We start from the raw sequence: 22,381 nt of genomic DNA on the forward strand, positions 1-22,381 counted from the left end.
TTCATGAGGGGGTTTTAATAACTTTGTAAAATCCGTAGGATTTTTTAAAGGTTTGTAAATTGAGCAAAATTACCTTGAAGTTCATCTTCTGACTCAGAGAAAAGAATGATTTTATGATTTATTTGTCTGCTAATGAATTAATTCTAAAATACTTCGGGAGGGTGAATTGTGATGCTTTTCACTGCTCTGCAATCTGTTATTTACCTGCACTAGAGAAAAGGTCTTTAAAGGGATGGAGGGAAAAAAGAACTAACACAAGCTTTTGCATAAGAATAGCCAGACAGCTGTAGGGAACTATTTCAGTTAAATAAGTTACAGTTTAGGGTTTACAGTCCTCAAGATTTTATTGGAGTAAAACCCTCATTATAGAAGGGACTCTGGATTCAGAGAGATAAAACTTGTCTGTGAGACCGTAAAGAAGCCTGTAGCCTCAGTTGGTCTATCGCAGCTGCACCTTTACCGTAGTCAACATCTATTGAGCAAAAGATCTTCTCAAAATTAGAAGAGACCATTTTGTGCTAAGATACTTGTGATGTTAGAGCTACCCCACAGAAAGTCACCGGTACTGTACCCTGCTTCCATCAGCGTCGCTGGCTTGTTTGCCTTTAGAAAATAAAGCTGTTTGGGTTTCAGCCACTGGTACAGTGAGTGTGCAGGCAAGGAAGAAGGTTAGCGTAGCTGTAAAATCTGCGGCATCTCCCAATGTAAACACCTTTGCGTTTTTCTAGCTTAATTTGCAAGTGGTTTGCAAGTTAGAACAGCCATAAGGAGGAGCCTCCCCTGGGATACTATTTCTATACATAGGATTTCACCATAGCAAAATAAAGATGAAATCATTGGATCACTGAAATCCGCGCGGTGATGAAACATTAGTACCTCTTCAGATGAAGACTTTTGAAGAGGTGACCCTAAATACAGACGGGGCTCGATGGTTCATGACAATGCCTTCAGAGCAGCAGTGGGCTGTCATGTAACTAATACAAATATAGGGTCAGTCCTTTGGGGATATTCGAGTGTGACATTCAAGTCCAAATAATTAGCTCACAATTCCGTGAGCGCTGAGGTTTGTGAATTTTGTGGGTTCACCCGCTTGTCTGTTTCCCTGCATCTGTGCTGGATTTTCTATTTGTTTCATTGTGTCTGAAAATGAATACCCCGTACGATCCAACCCTGCTGGAGCCCCGCGCCCCGCCGGCTGAGGGGATTTGATTGCTAACATTCTAGTTAGGAAGATGGATAGCATAAAGGATATTTGATGGCTGAGCGATCCTATAGATAACAAGTGTAGGAAGGAAGAGTACGTGGTGATGATTAAGCCAGTGGAGGCCTCTGTAGTTTTTTTTTTTTTTAATATTTCCGTACTGAAAACATGTTTACACACATCTTTTAGGTTCTGTAGAATTGATACATACGTGTCGTAGAGTTTCTGTATTTAAAACTGTAATAGAATTTGCCGTTGGAGATGGGTCCTGAGCCTGCAGTGGATCCACAAGGGAAACACCTGTTGAAGCCCATGTGTGTGCCCAGGGTTAGCTCATAATGATCCCTCCCAACGGCTGGGAATGTGTAATAACTTAATTGCAGCCATTTTACATGCGAAACTAGCAGTCCTGGCCTGTCTTCATTTACATTTATTTTCTCCCAGGAGATTTGCAGCAAGAGCAGTTTATTAGCTATAAAATACTAGCCAGTGTTAGAAATGGTGCTTAAAGTCAGTGGCAGAGTCTTTCTGGTTTGCTGTAAGAGCTGTGGTTTCATTTTCTGTATATAAGTCAGTGTTGGGTTAAATACTTTTGGCCATTCTTCCCTTTCTGATAAATTTGAAATCAGAAAAAGGGGAGAGAGTTGAACAGAGCCTTGGCTCTCATTGCACCCAGTAAGGAAGAAAAAGCTCATTTGCAGCTTAAATTGCCTCAAGACTGAAATGCTGGGCTCAGTGCTGTCTCATTTCCTTCACTTTAGCTACAGTTAAGCACTTGGTTTTCCTTTATTGGTAAGTGAACTTAATTCCTCTGAAATGGAATTTGTTACAGGAACTAAGGAGTCGATTCACTCTATGAATGATGGGCTTGCAATTAATTAGCAGCTTATCCTGAGCATTTTTGCACAGGATTCCAAATATTATGGTAATGGGAAACAATACATTTTAGATAGTGGAATGTTCTCTGAATGAGTGTTTCCCTGAAACTTACAGCCCTGGGAATTAGAGGCATTAATTTCAGAGCAGCAGGCTGGGGACGTATGCTGGGATTTAATCTATTTTCTAGGCTTGCTATAGTCCGACGCTGTGGTCATCACTCTGGCCAACTTTCTGCTGGAGGTCAGGGTGCTCACGAATCCCATGGTGTAGATTCAACCACTTAGAAACACAAAATCTTTTCTCCAGGGGTTTTGATTTACTTACCGAGGTTGTATCTAGAAAAAAGGAGATTTGTCTGGAAGTAAGGACTACAAGTTAGAATGCTGTCAATAGAAGTAGAACTACTTGTTGTTGCTCACCTTCTCTTTCTTTTCTTTTTAAACTTTGACTCCTTAGAATAATGCTATCAGGCTATCCCTTTTTCTTCAATGCAGTTGTTTTTACTGCTTTGGCTACTTGGGGCAATACTTACAGACATTCACATTAAGTCAGGTAGAACTCATGAAAAATGTCTTGCATTCAAATGTAAGCTTGCAAATGAGACTCTTAAGTCAACAAAACTGACTTGAGCTTTCTGTTCTTGTAAAGATCTGTAAATTCAGATCTAGCTTGTGCTAAACTTGTAAAGCAATAAAATATGAGAAATGCAGTGGCAAGGGGAATTTAAAAGTAGTGGAAAAAAGCCAAATGTAGGGGTAAATACAGATACCACTAAATGCAATGATAGAAGGGTCAACATTTTTTTTTTTCTCCCTAGAATTGTATTAATTGCTAAACTATTGCAGAAGTGCTGAAACTACCTCAGCTGCAGCTGAGGAAGGGCAGTATGGAGGGGGAGCCCGAAGTGGAATGGATCTCATGAGCGATCATCCAATACTGGGAGGAACCACCTGTATCCTGGAGCCGGGTCCCCCATGGTGACAGCAACGCATACCTAATTCAGAAGGCCCCGCAGAACATCCTTTCTATAACCCATGACACTTTTCAGCACCCTGCAACAACGGTGCAACCTGCTGCAAAAGACCAAAAGCTCCCTTGTGTCAGAGGATAAGCAGGAAAGGCTGTATGTTTTTGTTCTAGGATCTTGCAGAAGCAGGCCATTTGTTGATTAAAATCAATGGTTGGTCGTAGGAAGTAGACCCAATCCTATCCTTCAAAGAGGAAACTAAAAATCCTCAACTACCTGGCTTGTGTGGTTCCCACCTCGTCCGACCTTCGGTTTAATCATGAACATGTGGCAGGCTGTCCTAGTTAAGCAAAGGAGTATTTAATGCTGTTAGCTTCTGCAGCATAGCTTGTAGGTACCCTGCTCTTGGCTGTTGCTATCTCCAGTGCTCAAAGGCAAGTAAAATCCTTCCTGTCCCTCTACCCCCTACAAAACTTAAGCAACGTGGGGAAACAAAACACGGGGAGCTATTCCTGGCGTGTCTTTAAGGTGACAGATAGGCACGGTAAAAAAATGTGGTGCAAGCAAACGTGGGAGTCCTGCTCCTCAAGTGCCGTGTGTTAGGGTACAGCAGTAGCATGTTGTTCGGGTTTGAGAGACGGGTGCTCCCCGGGCACGTGGGCTGGAGGGAATGGGCTGCTTTGCAGGTCTTCATCCCCCTCCTCAGCACATCCCTTCAGCTCCAGCTCTCTGGGTGTCAGACCTGGCCGAGCAGCGGGTCAGAGATTTGCTGGCTAACACACTTGGCACCCCAAGGGTCAGCAGGAGAGGAGCTGTGCCTGAGATGAAGATCCCATCGGGGACAGACGTGGGGACGGACCAGGAATTCTTACGCGGAGCTCAATGGGTCTGCAGCACACGCCTTGTGTATGTAAAAGGCTTCTTCTGGGCCTCTCAGGGCCAAGGATAGAATGAGCAACCTTCCAGTCATCGAGGAAAACTTGGCCTTACGAGAGGCTGTGTGCAAACGACACGTTTGCTAAGTGGCATGTTGTGTTTGCGCGTCGGGCAGGGGCCCAGCTGGGCCTCCTGGGTGCACGCTGTGTGACACCGTAACTTGCGGACGCAGAGGAGGAGTGCTTGAGAGACCTCTGAGGTCCACAGCAGAACAAGGCAGCTGCCGGGCGGGATCTTCCCCGTGCCTTGCGCCGGCTGAGAGCTGGGACACCCAGCAGGGCGCTCCGCTCCTCTCACCTGCGCCCTGTTCATCCTTCCTCCCAAGCCGTGGCGATAACGGATCCCGCTGGTTGGACTGACTGGCTAGCACGGGTTTCCCAACATTGGAGCTCGCCTTCCTCTCCTAAATGCAGAGTCACGGGGACAATACTGGTGCGGGGGCCCCTCTAATGCAAACATTTTTTTTTAAATGAGTTGTGGTAGGGGCAGCAAATGGCCTCCATTGTAAGGAGGTGGGGAGAACTGGGGAGGACTGCATTTACAGAGCAGTTTAATCACACGGATGGAGCAGCGTGTTCACCTCTCCTCCTTGCTGGGTCATTTCCACTTTGAGCTCTGCAAACAGACCGTCTATTGAGCAGTTAGTATTCAGTGCTGAATATTCAATACTAGACTCTTGTTTTGGTGAGTCTTGGGCAAAAAAAAAAGAAGGAGGAAAGAAGACTTCTCTTTTTTCTCATGTTCCCTCCCTGAGTTTGCTTTGCATATTGTTCAGAGGAGACTGGAGGCTTCTCGGAAAAGCCAGGCTCCTAGTTTTAAAAGCACTAGTCTACTTTCATAGTACTTTCTAAGAGGAGGGAAGAGATGGTGTGGAAGGGTCTAAATTCATACAAGATTTATGAATCTGTAAGTCTAGGCACATTGGGACTGAGTGAAGGCTTTCCAACAAGCACATTTAGGCTGTGAAATTAATAGCGTGAAATGCTTGCTCTGTTTACTCAGGTTAGTTCTGAGAGGTACCAAACTTTGTAGGAGTATGTTATGATGATTTATTAATGTTTTTTCTGCTGGTTTTGGTATACAGATATTTTATGGGTGTGTTCTGAAAGCTGAAAGAAATTTTGTTCTTCATTTGTTTCTGTCTAGTTAGTGCCATATTTGCTCACAAAATGGTTGTGAATAACATAATGGCTGCAGCCTTTGACAGTAGTGAGCAACAGCTAGGTTTGGAATAGAAGTCCATAAAGTGAGGAAAAGTTGCCACCATTTGAGTAAATGTAGTATCTCTTTCCTTTGATTCATGCTTTTCTTCAGTCACATGATTTTCTCTTTCTTACTGCTACGATTATATCCTGACACTTGAGTTTTCTTTGCACATATGTCTCTGTCTTCTCTTGTTCTTTGAGTCTGCCTGGCTGGATGCTGTTTCTAATGAGAAATACTTGCTGTAGTCCCATTCCTTCAAGAGCTGACCTCTTTTCTCCTGGTTCTTAAAAAAATCTCCCCTCTTTAGTTACTTTCTTTTCTTCTGTCTCTTATTTCTGGCCATGCCCTTTTCTTTGTCATTAATTCTTTTGTTTCTTTTCCTTTTCTTTTTCACTTCCTTTCCAATAACCAGCCTTCTCCCTCCTCTCTCACCTCCCCGAGCTCCACAACCCACGTATCTCCCACATATCTTCATATCCATATCTCACATCAATTTATTTTGTCACCTTTGTGGGCCCGTCTTACTACCATTTCTGTGCCAAATTGACCCATCTTCTGGATTCATTGGTTCCTGTGGCAGAGGGAAGAATTTTGTGGATACTTGATGCAAATCCTGTTTCTTGTTGAGTCACAGACTTTCTGTTCGGCCAAATGACTCCAACCTCCTACACTGGTGAAGTGGAGCTGAATTAAGGATTTGAGGACTCTCTGTCTTCTCATGCACACTGGTGAGCTGAGGGACCATGGTAGCATCTGGGAGTGCTTAACCCAAAAGCTAGTGAGCAGAGACTGCCGTAGGGTGTGAGTATAAGAGACATTGTGGTAGGTACCCAGATATTAAACCCTGCGAGGTATCTCGTGTCTAATGTTAATTCTATAGCATAAGAAGTTAATGAAATATGGGGCAAAAAGGGCATCAAGAGACTCTGACTTTTATTCTGTGAGGGAATAGGATGGGCAATAATCAAGGGGCATGTTTGCATTTCCTTGGAAGGAAAAAATGTGGCTAAATTGGGGACAATGGTAGCATTTACACTGGTTCATGCAGCAGACCCTGAAGGGCTGAGGACCTGTAATACATCATTTTGTGGAAGCATGAGGGTACACTTCGCTGTATGCAGAGTTGGTGCTTGGAAAGCACCTCATGTGTGTGATTGATTATCTTACTCATGAAAAGATCTGCTGCGTGTTGCTCAGCCATGTGAGTTAAGTGCCCTGGGAGAGCAGAATTGGTCAGATACCGGTGTCACTAGTTTAAATGATCCTAGGTGAAAGTGAGGAAACGTCACTGCACTGAAACTGGGCCAGGTGAGGTTCTCTTTGTTGCTAAATGAGGAATGCCCTTGATGAAGCAAATCCCAAGAGGCTATTTACTGGTCTGGTGAAACTTACGTTTCCAAATAAAAAGATAGATGGCATCTGGTGTGACTGGGAGAGGGAAAGGGCTGCTCCCCATTAACATGCATACTAAGTTGGAAATGTGATAGTGACGTGATAGGTCATTCCAGAGAAAGGAACAGATAAAACTTCAGAAATCCTGTCTGATTCAGGTTAGAGGATGCCCTAAACGACAGAATCAATATGCAGAAGAATCTTGTATTCTAGGGTTCCCGAGGGTGCTTGATCTACACTTGGGGTGCAGCTTCTTAATGAGGAATATTATTGACAGGATACTTCAATGAAAGTGTTATATTTAGATCAACCTCTGCGTAGTACACAGGGTAACAAGAATGCAACATCTCATAAATTCCAGTTTTCCTATCCAACTATTCTAGAGGAGTTAAAAGATGGACTATGGTGCTTTTTGTTATTTCAGTTTAAACACAGCATGGCATTTTTAAAATATACCTTATCAAGTGTGTTAGCAGAAAATCAGTATCAGGAGCAAAGACCTGGCTAAAAAAACCAAAAGAGCTCTCACAGATTCAGGACAGTCATTCTTCGCATTCTTATGATATCATGGCAAATCTCACGATGCTTCATCAGAATCACAAGTCAAAGAAAAAGAACAAAAACATTCCTGCCAACATCTAGTAAGTGCCCTGGACCGATGTCCATTAACCCTGAAATAGTTCCAAGACAACTGTATGCCAGGAAATGAGAACAAAAGGAAGAACGGCAACAAGAGTGCCTGACATTTTCCCCTGTTGGAAATGAAATAAAAAGTTAGATTAGCAAACAAAGCACCCAGGTATCTGGCAGCTTGTCAGGGTTGCGGCTCTACCATCTGCACCAAGGCCATGTGTCACTGTCGTCCCCGAGGAGCAGGTCTCTTGGATGAACAGAAGATGGCTATGCAGGACCAAGGAGGACACCGGCATGATTTCCCGTGGAGCTTGAAGATGTTCCTGACAGCTCACACACACTGACTGCAGGATATGTGCCTTGCCAGCCGATGGCACTGAATGGGGCAGGCTCTTGTGGCAGGTCCACCTCGATGGTCAAAGAGGAGCTGTTTTGTGAAGTAGGAGCGTCTATGCGGTGGAGTAACCAGAGGGGAACAGCAGTTGGACGATGGCCCTGATGTGGTCTCACAAACCTTTAATTTGACAATGGAGAGGAGGGAGATTACATCACCTATGAAAGCCTAAATCTTAGAAAATCCCCATGTGTGCGATTAGCTGTACCTAATAGCTTGTTCTGCTTGATTTTAGTTGATTTTGGTAAGTTTAATGCCCTCCGTGGGAGCCAGTGGCTGCCAAGCCCCGTCATGTTACAGGGACACATTTGTTCATAACGTTGTGCAGAGGACAAGCTAGAAGATCTTGTTCAGGTCTTAGTTTTACAGTACACTGAGGTTTCGGAGATAAAGTGATTTTTGTTTGCTTGCTTTCAAGCAGTGTGGATCTTTAAAAGCTTAGACTGTGTTGCTGTAAGCAGCCCTTACAGCCCTCCAGCAGCGTTACCCTTCTCGGGTGGCAGATGTGCCTGTAACCAGGAGCGCTGTGCTGCAAGGTGTGAGAGAGATTTAGAACATGAATCCTGCTTCTAGTCAGAGCAGATGTTACGTGCAGCAGGTACTAGAGCAGTGTTTTAATAGTTTGAGGGTCAGACTTCAGGTTTATCTCCTAATCGTTACCCCCCAACAAAAATGGGTAGTCTCTTTTGCCTTTCAGGCACTGCTTTAAACTAGGAATTTGTCTTCTAAGTTGATACGACCAATTGATCCAAGACATTGAAGTGTTATAAGGTGTAGTTTTCACTTGAACCAGAGAAAATATTAGATGTACTGGCTCAATTTTTGCTTTGCTTTCATTCATATGGCAGTTAGAAATTAGGTTTGTAGTACACTAAGGAATAGTCAAAGCAGACAGGCTGTGCAGACATTATGAATTTAACAGCTGTAGAGGTTCCAGTTCTCTGTCCACAGCAATGGTGCAACACAAACTGCGTGAACAGAGGGTCTGCTGGATGGTGGCGTGTCTCAGACCATGTTCAGCAAGATAAGCTCTGCAGAGGAAAGCCTCAATGGATCATGCAGACCTCAGCATTTATTCTGAGACAACAGAAGAAGCTCTGCTGAAAATTTGTGGTAGATATGATATCTGGTTAGTACTGTGGGCTAGCAAACCTCCTGAGCTTGGCCTAACAGATCAGGTGAGCAGCTAGGCGGTATTGCAGCTTGGTACTGAGGCACTTGGCAGAGATGCCGCAGAAGGAGATGAGTAACTCTTCCCTCTGAGAACGACGAAGAAATAACTCTGAGGGGTGCTAAGACTCCACATGCTTGACAGGAGTTCCTCCTCTGTCACAGGAACTGTAAAATTAAGTCTGTCATCACTTCTGAATATTAATTTTTCCAGCAGGTCCTCTTGTAAATCCACTAAAATTCGGTGGTCCCTTTATATTTGCTTTACCTACATTTCATATACCTTTGCTCATAGTTACGTTCTACTTTTTTGTCCATATGCCCTGAGGAACTGGGGAAAAAATTACAAGAGCACCTATGAATAAAAATAAGGAGTCAGACTGTTGCAGCTGTGCCATCCAAGTTGGTACATGGCTCAGATAGTATATTGGGTCCTGGCAGATCTTTAATTCTTATTCCAGAGGTAGCTCTGTTTCAGTGACGAGCAAACTTCTGTGCAAGAAATGCTGGTCCCTGTGCAGGGCACTAGGTAAATTGAGATGCTTTTTGGCTAACTGCTTTAAAATTTGGAGCGTGGGAGCCAATCTAGAGCTGAAGGTGTATGAGAGGGGTTTCTGTGGAACTGCTAGGGCTGGGGTGAAATAAGCAGGCAGTGATGTGCAGACTCTGATACTGCAATTACCACAAGCCTTGGCTGTGTTTCTGGAATGTGGGGATTCTCACAATTTCAGTGAAAAACGGCAATTCACAATTACGCCAGTGATACGACCACATCCAGATCAGAGGATGTGGCATAACTGGGGAAAACCGGTGCAGTTAGTACCACCGTAGGGTAATGCAAGAGACAAAATGCAGCTCAGATTAGGTGACTACAGAGTTTCATTCTGCCCGTAAAATCTCTTAATCTCCCTTCAGGATGCACCCACATGCCCACAGGGCTGCAGCCATCGGCTCTGGGTGCGATCACCTCCCAGCTGCGTGGCACAGCCCCTCCAGCTGGTTTTGGCTTCCTGCTTGGGTGCTGAGCAGGACACGATGGCTCTCAAAGGCCAGAAGAGGCTGCGATTACAGGCTGTGCTAATACTGCAGCAACTCTTAGCCCTCCTGGCAGGACAGCAGCTGCAGAAGCGCTGCCGGGGGTGATCGGGCCCATGGCCTTTTCCTCTCCTCAGAACAGAGCCCAGGTGGCTCTCACGCTGCTCTTGCTATGGCCATGCCCATGTGGGAGCAATGAAGGCTTTCTCTTCTGGACTGCAAATATGCTAAGCCGGTAACCGTTATACAAACAAGAGGGAGTAATTATTTCATTAAATGTCCTGGGAGTACGCAGGCACCTCTGCTGTATTCTCTCACCTCAGCTGAGGCTCCGTAGGGAGAAGACTTTCAAAGGTGTCTTCCAGGAGCAAACCCTTCCTTCTGAAGGAGATAATGTGTCAAAATAATTCGTGAAATATATCTTTAAAAAACAGTTAGCGCTTCTCTTTTCTGACAGTTCATGAAAGCTCCTGCTCCTGAGCAGTTCTTGTGTGGTTGCCTCTATTTTGGGGAATCCTAGGCCTGCCTTCCCAGCTCAGTGCTTGAAGCACCATACAAATAAAAATATGCCAGTAGGGGTGAACAGCAGAACTTTGGTGGGGAGAAGGGAAAGCCATGCAGGCCTCACTTCTGCCAATTTTTGAAAGCAAGCTCAGTTTAAACTTCCATTGTTAAAAGTGTGGTGATCACATGTAATGGAAAAGGAATACTCTCATGCTTGAGGTTCAGTGGATGTGTCAGTCTTAGCAAGACTAGGATCAAAAAGAGGCAAGGCAAATGAGGGCTAGAAGTTGTTCCATAGTTCTTTTAAATCCATCTTTCAGCACTTCATTAGGAACAATTTATATTTTTTGTTTGTGTCATAATAAATTATTCTGTCAGAAAGTTGACACTAGAAACATTTATTGTTATTATATTGTAATTTGAATCTCCTTTCCATGTTGGAATCCTGCAGAAGATATAATGTATTTGTATTCAGTGGTATACAAAATTGTGTAACAAAAATTGTAAGGCTGAGGGACACAGCTGAGTGCTTCATTCTCATTCACTTTTGATCTTTGAGAAATTGAATAGTTGGTAGAGTATTTAAAGGTGCATGTTCAAAATGCCATAAAATACACCGTATTTGCATTCTTTGCTAATAAGATTGTAATAGTTTCCATACTGTGTCACAGTACAGAGTTATCGGTATGTGACTACACTACGTATAACTACTAGATATTAATTAATCTGTTTATTTTGCCTGTATGTTTTTTGGCTAGTGCTGATCCTTGCTCAAACGACTGTGCTGGTACAACGGAGGGTACAACATGCTGGGGCTCAGAGTGGGAAGGAGTCCTTGGGAGCAGGGAGAGGAAATGCCTGAAGACTTGATACACTGAAAATGCAGCGAGTAAAAATACGTCCTGTTTGAGACAGGATGTATTTTCTTTTGCTCTCACAAGCACTTCCCACTAGAGATTTGTGTTTTCTACACGTTGTGTTGGCAATTCATCACTGTTTTCAGGTCTGGCTGTGCACCCACGTGGCGGGAGGGCAAGAGCATTCGATGTGTGCAGGGCTCTACCTAGTGCGTTCGTTACACTGGGGCAAGGTCTAACAGTATTTACTCTGAAAGAACTTCTAAAAGTCAGACTTAGTTTTGACTTTTTGTTTGCTCCGCCTCTTTATTTTAGGCAGGTGCTACCATATCTGGGATCTGCAGGATCCTGAAGGGAATATTTTAAATTTCAGCAAAACTGTGGTCGTACTTTCTTTTAATACATGAAGGCATTATTAGTAGTATTGGGAGTTAAAAGATTTGAAAAAACTTTTTTCTTTATACAAACAGTAAAAAATATCTACTTATTAAATGAAGGTATTTATTTAGAATACTTATTTACTTATACTTACATCACTGGGTTTATGAGATAATACGGCCTTTAAATAGCTAGTTGGTTTTGTCACATTTTGTCATCTGCCAAATAATTTGACAAATTTGCAATAAAATCCCTGACATTTTTGCTCAAAAGAGTTAGTTTTCTTCATTCTTTGCTGCCAGACAGGTCATGTATCTTTTCAGGCTTGAAGAATTTCTATCAGCTATTTAAATGCAAGGCCACAAAGACAAAGCCAGACTCAGGCTGCAGCGAGTTGAACCAGGGTGATTCAGGACCAAAGGAGCTGCAGCACATAATTAAACAGTAACTGTGCCCTACTCCAGAGACTTTATATCTTGCAGCATAAACTGCCTGTTTTACCAGTGAAAAAGTGATATATGCGCAATTATCAGAAACAGTATGTGAACAAGGATGGTGAAAATTGTTACCGAGTAACACCTAAAAAGTTTTTTTTCCTACTACTTAGGCAGGGAACGTGACTAAAGATGGCTGCTGCCAGTTCCCTGCTGCCGAGGGAAGAGGATGCATCCCAGCTTCCCAGCTCTTGGTGCCGGGAGGAAAAGAAAGGGCAGAGCTGGGCATCGGTCTCCCCTTGGCGCTAATGGCAGCCGCCTTTGCTTTTACTCCCTGCAGCTGGGCTCAGAGCCAAGGGAATTATGTACAGCCATGGCTGTGCACTGAAAGGAGGAGGAGGAGGAAGGGTAATCTTTCTCAAGGCTTCTTGCACCTCTCTCTGATGTTGCCCTCAGCAGCAAGTTTCTCTTCACTTTGTAGTGATCTGTGAGGATCCAAGCTCCCGTCTCCCAGCTCACAGTGCTGAAATGGGAGAGGAGAGATGCTGTTAGTTAGCTCAGGTTTAGGGCAGTAAAAGAAATCTGGCACGAAGCAGCCATATCATTGTGTTTGCCTTTAGATGAGGAGGTGATACACCCCCTCCCGATGCAGCTGAGCAGCATGAGAAGGGAAAGCCTCAAAGTTAGAGCCGCCATAGGCTTGTGGGTTAATAACCGAGCAGGAGCTGATTAGACAGCATAGGCCTTGTTGGCAAGTTTTAAGCTGCAGTGTCAGCAACCTTAAAGTGCTTTTTATACAAGGCCATGTTGAATTTGATGGGAGAAGAAATATCCTGAAAAATCAATTGATGACAAGAGTTATTTCTGCTGATTTTCAGAGAAGTACATCAAAGGAGCAGGATGTAGGGAAGAGGCAGCATGGTCATGAGGCTCCTTTTGGGCACAGGGCAGTTTGATGGCGAATGAGGAGGACGCACAGAGGGACATGCTTGTACTGATGAAGGCAGCACCACAGCATGTTCCTGCTGTGAATATGTGGGAAAACAGGCAGAGGGAAGGGAAAGGCCTGGAGCTGCCACAACCCCTCTTATGCTGCCTGAAAGCCAGAAGTGCAAAGCAACAGTACCTGGAGTCTTGTGGCAGAGCCTGGAAATCAACTCTGAAGGGCTCTCAGCAGACCCTTTCTGAAGTCCTACACAAATGCCATTGCCCTTTTGTTTGTGTGGCAGTGGAGACTGCGTGTAGAGAGGAATGTGCACAAGTTTGTGCAGCTGCCTGGGTTTAAAAAGCATTTCTTCTGCAGGATATGTTTGGCCATGACTATTCATACATCTGTTTACTGGCATCTAGTGCTGAAATGAAGTCGTACCAGCTTTTACCTGATATAAACCAGATGGGCAGCTTTCTCGTGACACTGGGCTTCTGCTTTCCCTTCAGGCCTGCTGCTGTGCTGGGTCCCTCTGGCTGGCAGGCTGGTGCCTGCGCTGCGCAGGTAGCCTGATGTGTCAGGGGGGTGGCTTGTTGGGAGGAATCCACAGCCATTTCTGTGTCTTTGAAGGTGTTTCTGGCTCTGGCAAGGCCCGTTTCCCCTTATATCTTGTGCATCTCTTTGCTCGGTGGGGTTTTGGCCTGCCATAACTTGGGTTACCTTGCAGCCTTCCCACCTATCCCTTCTTTTTCTTGCTTTGACCACAGAGAGCTCTCTGAGTGTAAGTTCCTATCTGCCCACAGGCGTGCCCTTGAAAATTATCTCACGAGGGAAGACAGTTTATTGTAGCAATATCTAGGGAATCCAGTCAAACTCAAGGATTTGTATTTCATAGTTTGTCCAAGGAAACACCTAGGAAGGTGCAACTTTTGCACTGAAGACCTGTAACAGCAAACTCTGCTGAGCCTGGTGCATTCTCTGAAGTCATCAGGGGATGTATGTTACAGCTTCCAGAAAGAGGATCAGCAGAGTCAAATCAATGTAATGCTGTAAGTTGTCTGACCGGTGGGAAGAAATAGAAAGTGAGAAGGAGGGAGGACAGGAGTGGTTGAGTATCCACCGTGGAGTGACAAAGGTTCGAGTAGCTCAGTTGGACTCGTACCAGCATGGAAAAGATCTCAGTAGGGTTTGGGTCTCCTCCAGGGTGAATGGGATCATAGGACTGGACTTCAGGAAGCACAGGTTGATCCCTGCTGTACCAAAAATTCACATAAATGATTGATTTTTCACACATGAAGAGTCCTTTCAAAACTAGTGGAAATGCTGGAGTACGTAAGTCTTTGCGAGACTAAGAAATGAATGCAATGTATGCGTTTCGGCTGCCCACTTTTTTTTTTTTTTTTTTTTAATATATCATGTGATGAGGAGGGGAGAGAATCTCCTGAGGAGTTTTGTTATGTGAATGGAAGTGTGTCAGCCTCTGTCATTTAAAAACAGACAAAACATGAAACTAAAAAGCAACAGTTAAGTTTGAAAGCAAGAAAGGATTTTCTTGCTGAATAACTTCAGACTAAGCATGTTTTAATAGAAATGCTACAGAACACCATCAGTTGAAAACTTAGTTTTATATGTTGGAAGTTTTATTTCTTATGCAAAGACAAACACAAAAAAAGGGCATCTTTGTTGTTTTGCAGAGAGTTGGATTGAACGATGTCTCAATGAAAGTGAAAACAAACGTTATTCCAGTCACACCTCTCTGGGGAATGTTTCTAACGATGAAAGTAAGTAACCTGTCATTCCTTCAAACCAGTGTGAATGTGTCCAAGTGCTAATTTCCTTCTATATAATTTGCTACATCTTGCTGATATTTTTAGTACTCTGTAGCTTGAAGAGTCAACTCACTTGACACATCCAATAGTTTTGGTTTTTAGTTTAGTTTGGTTTGGTTTGTTTTTTTTTGTGGGTTGGTTTTTGTTGTGTTTTTATTTGCTATTTTACAATATTTAAAAGGAAGTAATACTATCTATTAGTTAAAACAACCAGAAGAATTTGAGTGTCACTAAATAAAGGTTGGATCACCTCTAAAATGTGCTGATAGTATTCGCTCATGAGTAAAACCATCTGTTTTGCTTTTCACTGGTGAACAACATGTGGTTGAAATACGGGAAAAATTGTGCTGTTTTCCAATACTATTATGTCAAATCATACATATAAAATTTTTCTTTTAAGAATTAAGCAATCATCAGATTAAAAAATAGCGTAATAGCTCATGCTATTGCTTCTTCTCTAGTCATAGAGAGGAAACAATTATAAATCTAGCTGATTTTAAAGTAGCTGGTTTTTCTTATCTCTTCTAGTTACAGTAATTCTAAATCTTGATTTTTAACGGCAAGTAACTAAAAAGACCCCAAGATACCTTAAAAATAACCTAATTGTTTCTTTTTAAAATTGTAAGACAGCTTTTAGTTTCCCATTTAATTTTCTCTGTTTATGCAATTTCTATTCTACTAATTTTCCTAAAGCAAAATACTTCACATTAGTGTTCCTCTCTGGACTTCATATGTTAGTTCATGTTACAAGATATTAACACACAGAGAATTCTTTAATTTAGAAGGACTCGTACTTTTATAATATTCAAGCCCATAAGTTTATAAAATGTATTTTTAATAACTTAATTGCTAAATGTCCCTTTTACTTTTTTTTTTTTTTTTGCATTTTAAGAAAACTGCTTTATTTTGATGTCATAGTAAAATTGCATGCCTTGTAGCACAGTGTTTTATTGGATCACAGACCTTGTTGTATTTTGCTGTATTGGGGACCTACTGTTATTCATCCAGGGATCTCTTTTAAGGCAATATCTCTTCTGAAGGAGAAAGGAAGTGTTACAAACATGATATTTATTCATGACTCTCAAAGTAAGAACAGTGGACAAGAATCCTTAAAGACAGACAATAAAACTTGGACAGGTTTGGTAGTAGATTTGTTTTGTTTTGTTTTGTTTTGCTTTTAAATTAAGGAATTAGAAATTATTTTCTCTAAAAATAAAATTGTTGTGAATTGCAGTTGAAAACAAAAACATCTGCTTGTTAATTTGCATTTTACGAGAACCTGAGACTTACAAAATTAATTTCACTCTGTTGCTACTGAGAAAGTGACGGAAACAACCTGTAATGAATGAGATGTGACTTCAGACTCTCAATAGGATCTGAATTCAAGATTCAACCATATTGACTTTAGTGAGATTTTTCTTAGACTCACAGTTCAAGACAGTATTGTCAAGGTAATTATTTAGCATCACAAGCTGTATTAAAAAATTTAAACAATCGTAATTATAAGTCTCCTTTTGTGTTCTGCTCTTGATCTATTACCCTAAGTAAGTTATAGCAAAACTAGTGGTAGTTTGTTATATGTGCTTCTTGTTTAAATGCGAGCATGAGAGGACTTCCACATACCAGGGATGGTAAGAAGTGGACCTGGGTGGCTTAGACAATGGCACTGAGAAGATAGGACAGTTGTTCATCCTGTTTTCTGGTACTGGAGTTAAGTGGCAAGTGATGATAATGAAAGGCAGCAAATTTAGAACTGATAAAACAAATATATAAATGAATTCATCCCACAATTTGTGTGCAGAGACATTGTCACAGTATTGAATGGAAACACAAATAAGAGTGAGGGTTGATTTCATCTAGCTTCCTTCTCAATAGCCAGTTCTTCCAGATGCTTCCTGTTCACTAATACCAGCGTTTCTGCAGTGCAGCTAAGAGAATTAATCCACCTGAAAAGTCATCCTTGTTTTGGGAGGTGAGGGGGAGGGGAAATGGTGAAAAGGAAGGACTAGGAAAGAAAAATAAGCCACTAGCCCAGCAGCAAGAAGACCAATAGTATGTGAAATCCAGAACAAACTAGAAGTTTTACCTTAGAAATCATTGTATTATGTGCTCCTTTCCAGCCCTTGAGTTCTTTCTAACGTTTCTCTAACAGTGCTCACACACTAAGAAATTACCAGTCTTTGTCACAGATTTACAAACAGCAGGAGGCAAAATGTTTTGAGAAAACCTGTGTAACCCTATTTGAATTCTTCAGAATGGTGGTCAAATTGCTGTTGTCAATGGAGCTTCAGTTTGCATCTGCAGCCAAAAAAAGGCATCATCCATCTTTCTCTTGACTAGTTTTTTGTCTCTAAATACATTAGGTAGCTGTTGGCTGGGCTCTACCAGAGAAAATGTGGTTTTGGTGTTGGTTTGCTTTTTTTTTTTTTGGCCTTGCATCCAGTGAAGACTATGTGAATTTGGACCTTGATAATGTTCTTAGTATCATGCTTTCTCTTGTGACTATTTTTTCCTGGATGTTCTTAGAGTTCGTAGGGTTTTAGGATAAGATTAATATTTTTGCTGGTCTACTTTTCTACAGTTGAAGTATGCTACAGAGCCATACTTCAGGCCACAGGGTTCCTTTGCTGACACCTCGAGGGCTCTTGAACCTGCATTACATTGTGAAGGGAAGCAATGACTCATAGCTGTGGATTCCCATGGTCTCAGTGCTTCTTGGTGTGGTTGTTACCCTCTTGGAACCTTTTATGGTTTCTCCCAAAACACAGCTTTTACACTCTAATATGAAAATTCTAGGACTGCAGGGGCTACAGAGGAATAGGCTATTCTTCTGAAAGGTGCAGAGCTACCTGAACCTAAGGGAAGGATTTTATCCATATAAAGCTACTAATAACTTGTTAGCTCCTTAGTGGTTTTGAGACACATGCAGGCAGGACTGGAAAGTACAAGACTCTTCTATTATCTCCTAAGTGGGGAGCAGAGCTTCAACTCCACTTTAGTTATGACAGGCTAATATAATTATATTAAAAGAAAGTGTACTAATGCAGGGTCTTCACTTCGGGTTGTTCCACTTACTGTGTTTAAGGCAGCATGCTTTAAGAGGTTGTGAGCATAGCTCCTATTTTCTTAATTACTTACTCCAAACAGCAAGGAATCCCTCAAGCTGTACTTACAATCAGACAGCAGAAATTAGAGGATACTACTGGGAGTTCGGGAAAAGCAACAAACATATGCAGAAGGTACAAACAGAACCCTACTCTGCTGGCTTTGGAACAGAAATTTGAAAGGAGAAAGACAGAGCTGTTAGCAAAGAAACTTCCATGGAGTTTGGGAAGAAAAAGTTTCTCTGATATCTCTGGGAGCCAAGAAATACTATTTTTCTAGTAGACTGATAGATCCCAGTTTTTAATATCTTTGAAGGCCTCTTCTGTGCTGAGAGTTTTACTTGCAACTGTCTAAGCTATTACCTGCTTTAAGCTTGGGGTGAGTACTGATTTTTTCACCTAACCAGATACCTTGGAGTTAGTAGTCCTCCTGCTGGAAGTGGAGTGAGATCTGCTCCTCAGAAGTGGATTTCTCCCTGAGGTGATATGCAGCTGCCATGGGTGTGAACACCTGCAATTGTGCATCAGGAGCAGGGTTTTTCCTCATGATGTCAAGTCCTTTTGCATTTTTCACAGAAGAGTTGTCAGCTCTGTTCTTTGACAGTGCCTCAAAACAAGACTGCTTTTCAGTGTCTTTATTTCCTTTCTTTACAAAATAGATTGGATTTTAAAAATATTTAATTTTAAAAGGTACGGGTTCATTTTAATCTACAGTGTTGTTCTGATGGGGACTGATAATGACAGGCCAAAAAGTAAGGGAAAACCAGCATTCCTTACCTCTTTCATGCTCTACTGACAGATCAGGGATCAGATCTAAGTCAAGAGTTACACAAAGCAATCCCTGCTCAATAGGGAAGCTGTTAAGTGCCCTGCTACCAACTAAAAATATAAGAAATAGGGTTATTTATTATTTTCTGCTCATCAGTTATCTGATGAGATTATGTTGTTAAACTATACAAGGTAGAATAAAGTGATCATATATGTAATACTGAAAGTTTTTATTTCTAGGTCCCCTCTATTCCTATGTCATGTGCAATTCTCTCCATCTATTTAATAAAAAAGTGAAAGTTTTCTGAAAATAAGTATTTTAACCAACACCTGGTGAAAATGAGAAACATTCTGGCTGACAGCTGTTCCACTGGCAAAACCCAAAAAGTTTTGTTTTCTTCTACAGAGACTCGGAGACTTGATTTGAGGGGAGACAAGTACTAACTCTGTGAAAAATGTTTTCATTGAAAATCCAGTTGTTCAATGGGTAATATTTTGGTGGAAAATGGTGCTTAAAGAATTTTTTTAGTAAGCTCAAAGTCCATCATACTCCTTCTTGGTTTTAAGGGACAGTTAGTGAACAATGCTGAAGAGTCTTGAAGAAGGATTCCCATGAAGCAGAGATACCAGAGGAGGGAGATTTAAATTGCAGTTTATGATCTTATTGTTAACTTTTGTTGTTAAAACAAATCCTTACATGGGAGGAGCTAAGTATGGTTGGCTCATAGTGTGTCTGAGGGCACGTTATGTAAAGCATCTGCTCACAAGTGCTCACTCTTAAAGTGAGTGAAAAACAGCTGGAGAAGGGATGGAGGACATGTAGAGACTCTAATATTGTGCAATTTCAATACTGGCTTGATGTCTGATAGAGTGCCACATATCCAGGGGAGAATTAAGTCTAGTTAGCAGAGGTAAAATTTATCTAATAATGGACCTCTGCATATTAGTCCCCTAAAATCAAGAACGATAATACAAAGGTTTATTCCAGGAGAGGGGGGAAGTAGTACCTCTTGGTTTCACAGGGAGAAGTTTAGGATTTCTGCACCTTGGGGGTTATTTAGATTAGTGGCTTTCAGCCTTTCCAATTTGTATCTCTCTAGCAATTTCCAGTAAGGTAGAAACCAGCTGTATACTAAACTTAAACCGGTGGAGGGTAGGCTTTGACACTGACATAGAAAATACTGATTAAGAAAATGGATGACTTTCACCTGGGAAGCAATAACCTTAATGTGAACAAGGAGACTGGGGGCACAGAAGGAGGACTGGGCTCCCACGTGCTGCTGATACCTAAAGGCAACAGCTTTGGTGGTTCTACCTCGCTGTGGTGTCTCCCTCCCCGCAGCAGCAAAGGCCTGAATCCCTCCGGTCAGTGAAGAGGTCCTGCGGTGCCCTGTGTTGTGGGTCCCTGCTAGCGAGGCCTGCGCACCCCACACGTCTGCCAGCCGTAATTTTCATTACTAAAGCAGGGGAAAAGCTCCCTCTCCCCACTCCCAGCCAGTGCTTTACCCCCTGCAGCACTTACATTTGGGAGGCCACTGGCTGCTGGGCACCCACAGCGCCTTGGCAGGCCAGGCCAGCATGCCTGTGGGCGAAGGCGGTTGCCCCTGTGCCCCAAGCCTGGGGAGCTGCCATAACTCCTGTGCATCCCTCCCAGCCCTGCTGACTATTTTTTCCCTGTCCAGGGCAGCCGGGAAGACACAACAGAATGCAGGACTGGACTGGGCTCTGATCAGGCCACCTGCCTCTAGCCCCTTCATGGCGACCAAGGGGCCTTCCATGCCAGGGCTCACTTGCCCTCCCAGCAGGTGCTCTTGTATCTCTGAACCAGGCTCCCTTGTCCCCTGTCGCTTGGAAAATAGTGAAATTCAACCCAGAAGGCTCTTCCCACCACAGAAGGGGGACAGACATGGCTGCTCCCTCCTCCCCAGGCCTCTCCCCAGGGAAGGCTGGAGCCAGTTGAGCTCTTCTTAGGGTGTCTGTGCTGTCAGTTAAGGCTAAGAATGGAAAAACGGTTGGTGTTGTGAGAGGGGACAGCCCTGACTATTTTATCCACCCCAGGGGTTTAAATCTGTACTGCACGGCTCTACCTCCCACTATGGAGAAGACATTTGTCCTGCTGCTGGCAAAGCCAGGGGCTGTTGTTGAGCGTCAGCAGCCTGCGGCAGCCATGGCCGCTCGGCATTCAAGCTCTGTGTGTCGAAAGTTTGTTACATGCTGACCATTTGTTTAGGAAAAACAAATGTAAAACACAATTTAAAAGTGATTTGAAATGTGTATGTTGGTCCTATGCGCTGAATAAAAGCGGGCCCCTGAAAGGCAAGGAAGGAGTGTGCGGTCCAATAATTAGAGGCCTATTGTCATGCAGATATAGAAGAGGGGCTGCTCGAAGTGTCTGCCGGTAACTGTAAATCTGGATTTTCCTGACATCCAGGGGACCGACCTTGCAGAATAAAGGATGTTCAGTTAACACAACTTGCCCTATATGTGATGGAAGAAATACTGTGGTGTGAGGGTTGAAGACAGCGCTTTCCAAAGTGGGGTTTTATTTGTGTGTGTCAGTTCTCGGGACTGCACAAAAGGCCTCTCACTGTTCAGTGGAGATAGCCCGGCTCCCTTAAGATCCAGCATCCAAAAGGCTCACTTAAATAACATCTAAAAGTTAATTGCAGCATGGTGTATAGACACAATGGTTTACCTTGTTTAGGTATCAAAGCCTTTTACACTTCATGCTCTCATCAGGGGCAAAGTTGTTAAAATATCAAACTGTGTTTAATACAACAGAGTTTCCCAAATAATACCCTTCTGGAGATGCTGATTGTGCTTCAGCTTTCACCTAGTAATGTTTTATATGCTTCGCAAATCAATTTAATAGGAATTATTCTATACATACTTTTAAATTGTTTCAAAAGAACTAATGTGAACTAGGAAGAATCCAATATTTTAAGAGTTGTATTTAATTATCTTTTTCTTTACTCATCTTTTATTCAAATTTTTGGAAAATCAGCAAATCAGAGAATTACCCTGCAAACAGTTAATGAGGAATACTAACAGAAAAATTATCTGAAAAGGAATAAAGTGTATTATAGAATGTTTTTAATTTAAATTTTTTTTGTTCAGAATTAATATTTGTAAATTTATAAACATCTAGTATATATCATATGTTAGGATCATAGCAGTGGACAAACCCCATTAGGTTACATGTCTTTTCTAATATAAAACTTGGGAAAGGCAACTGTTCTCTTGAAGCAGATGAAAATGTTTTTGTGTTTTGACGTGCTGCTAGAGTTCTAAGAGTTGCCTTTTTTTTCATATAAATATATCCTTTTCAATGTCATTATTCCTACGCACCACTCTGCTCCTGCTATCAGTGATGTTTGCAAGGTTTATTGCCTTAAGCAATATCTACAGATGCTAGCTTAGGGAGCATCATTATTTAATTTTCACAGTTTAGCCAATAGTTTGAGAAAGCTTTGGCACTTGAGAACATTTTTTTTTTTTTATGAGATAATTCCTTACCAGTTCATAAATGCCTGAGCAGTTCCCACTGAAATCACACAATATTTTTCTGTTTCTTAACAGATGAGGAAAAAGAAAATAATAGAGCATCGAAACCACACTCAACTCCAGCTACACTGCAATGGTAAGATGCCTTTTTAAAAAAATCAAGAAATCTCATTAGTGTTTTTTTCTTACACTTTTTTCAGCTGAAGTGAGTAGAGGTCTCGGACATCTTATACAGTTCTAAAGATACTTTTACTGTATGTGT

At 42.3% G+C, this 22,381-nt stretch overlaps 1 protein-coding gene across 1 annotated transcript in view; it reads left to right on the forward strand.

Moving 5' to 3' along the window:
• RFX4 (regulatory factor X4) overlaps positions 1 to 22,381 on the forward strand; it is a 100,524-nt gene that overhangs the window by 4,930 nt on the left and 73,213 nt on the right. Inside the window, exons 2-3 of the mRNA XM_042793385.1 lie at positions 14,609 to 14,695; positions 22,195 to 22,255. Of these exons, the coding sequence (XP_042649319.1) occupies positions 14,609 to 14,695; positions 22,195 to 22,255 (148 nt within the window). The remainder of the gene's footprint in view (positions 1 to 14,608; positions 14,696 to 22,194; positions 22,256 to 22,381) is intronic.

Source organism: Tyto alba, unplaced genomic scaffold, assembly GCF_018691265.1.
Source record: "Tyto alba isolate M040663 unplaced genomic scaffold, T.alba_DEE_v4.0 Super-Scaffold_2, whole genome shotgun sequence".
Lineage (NCBI taxonomy): Eukaryota > Metazoa > Chordata > Aves > Strigiformes > Tytonidae > Tyto > Tyto alba.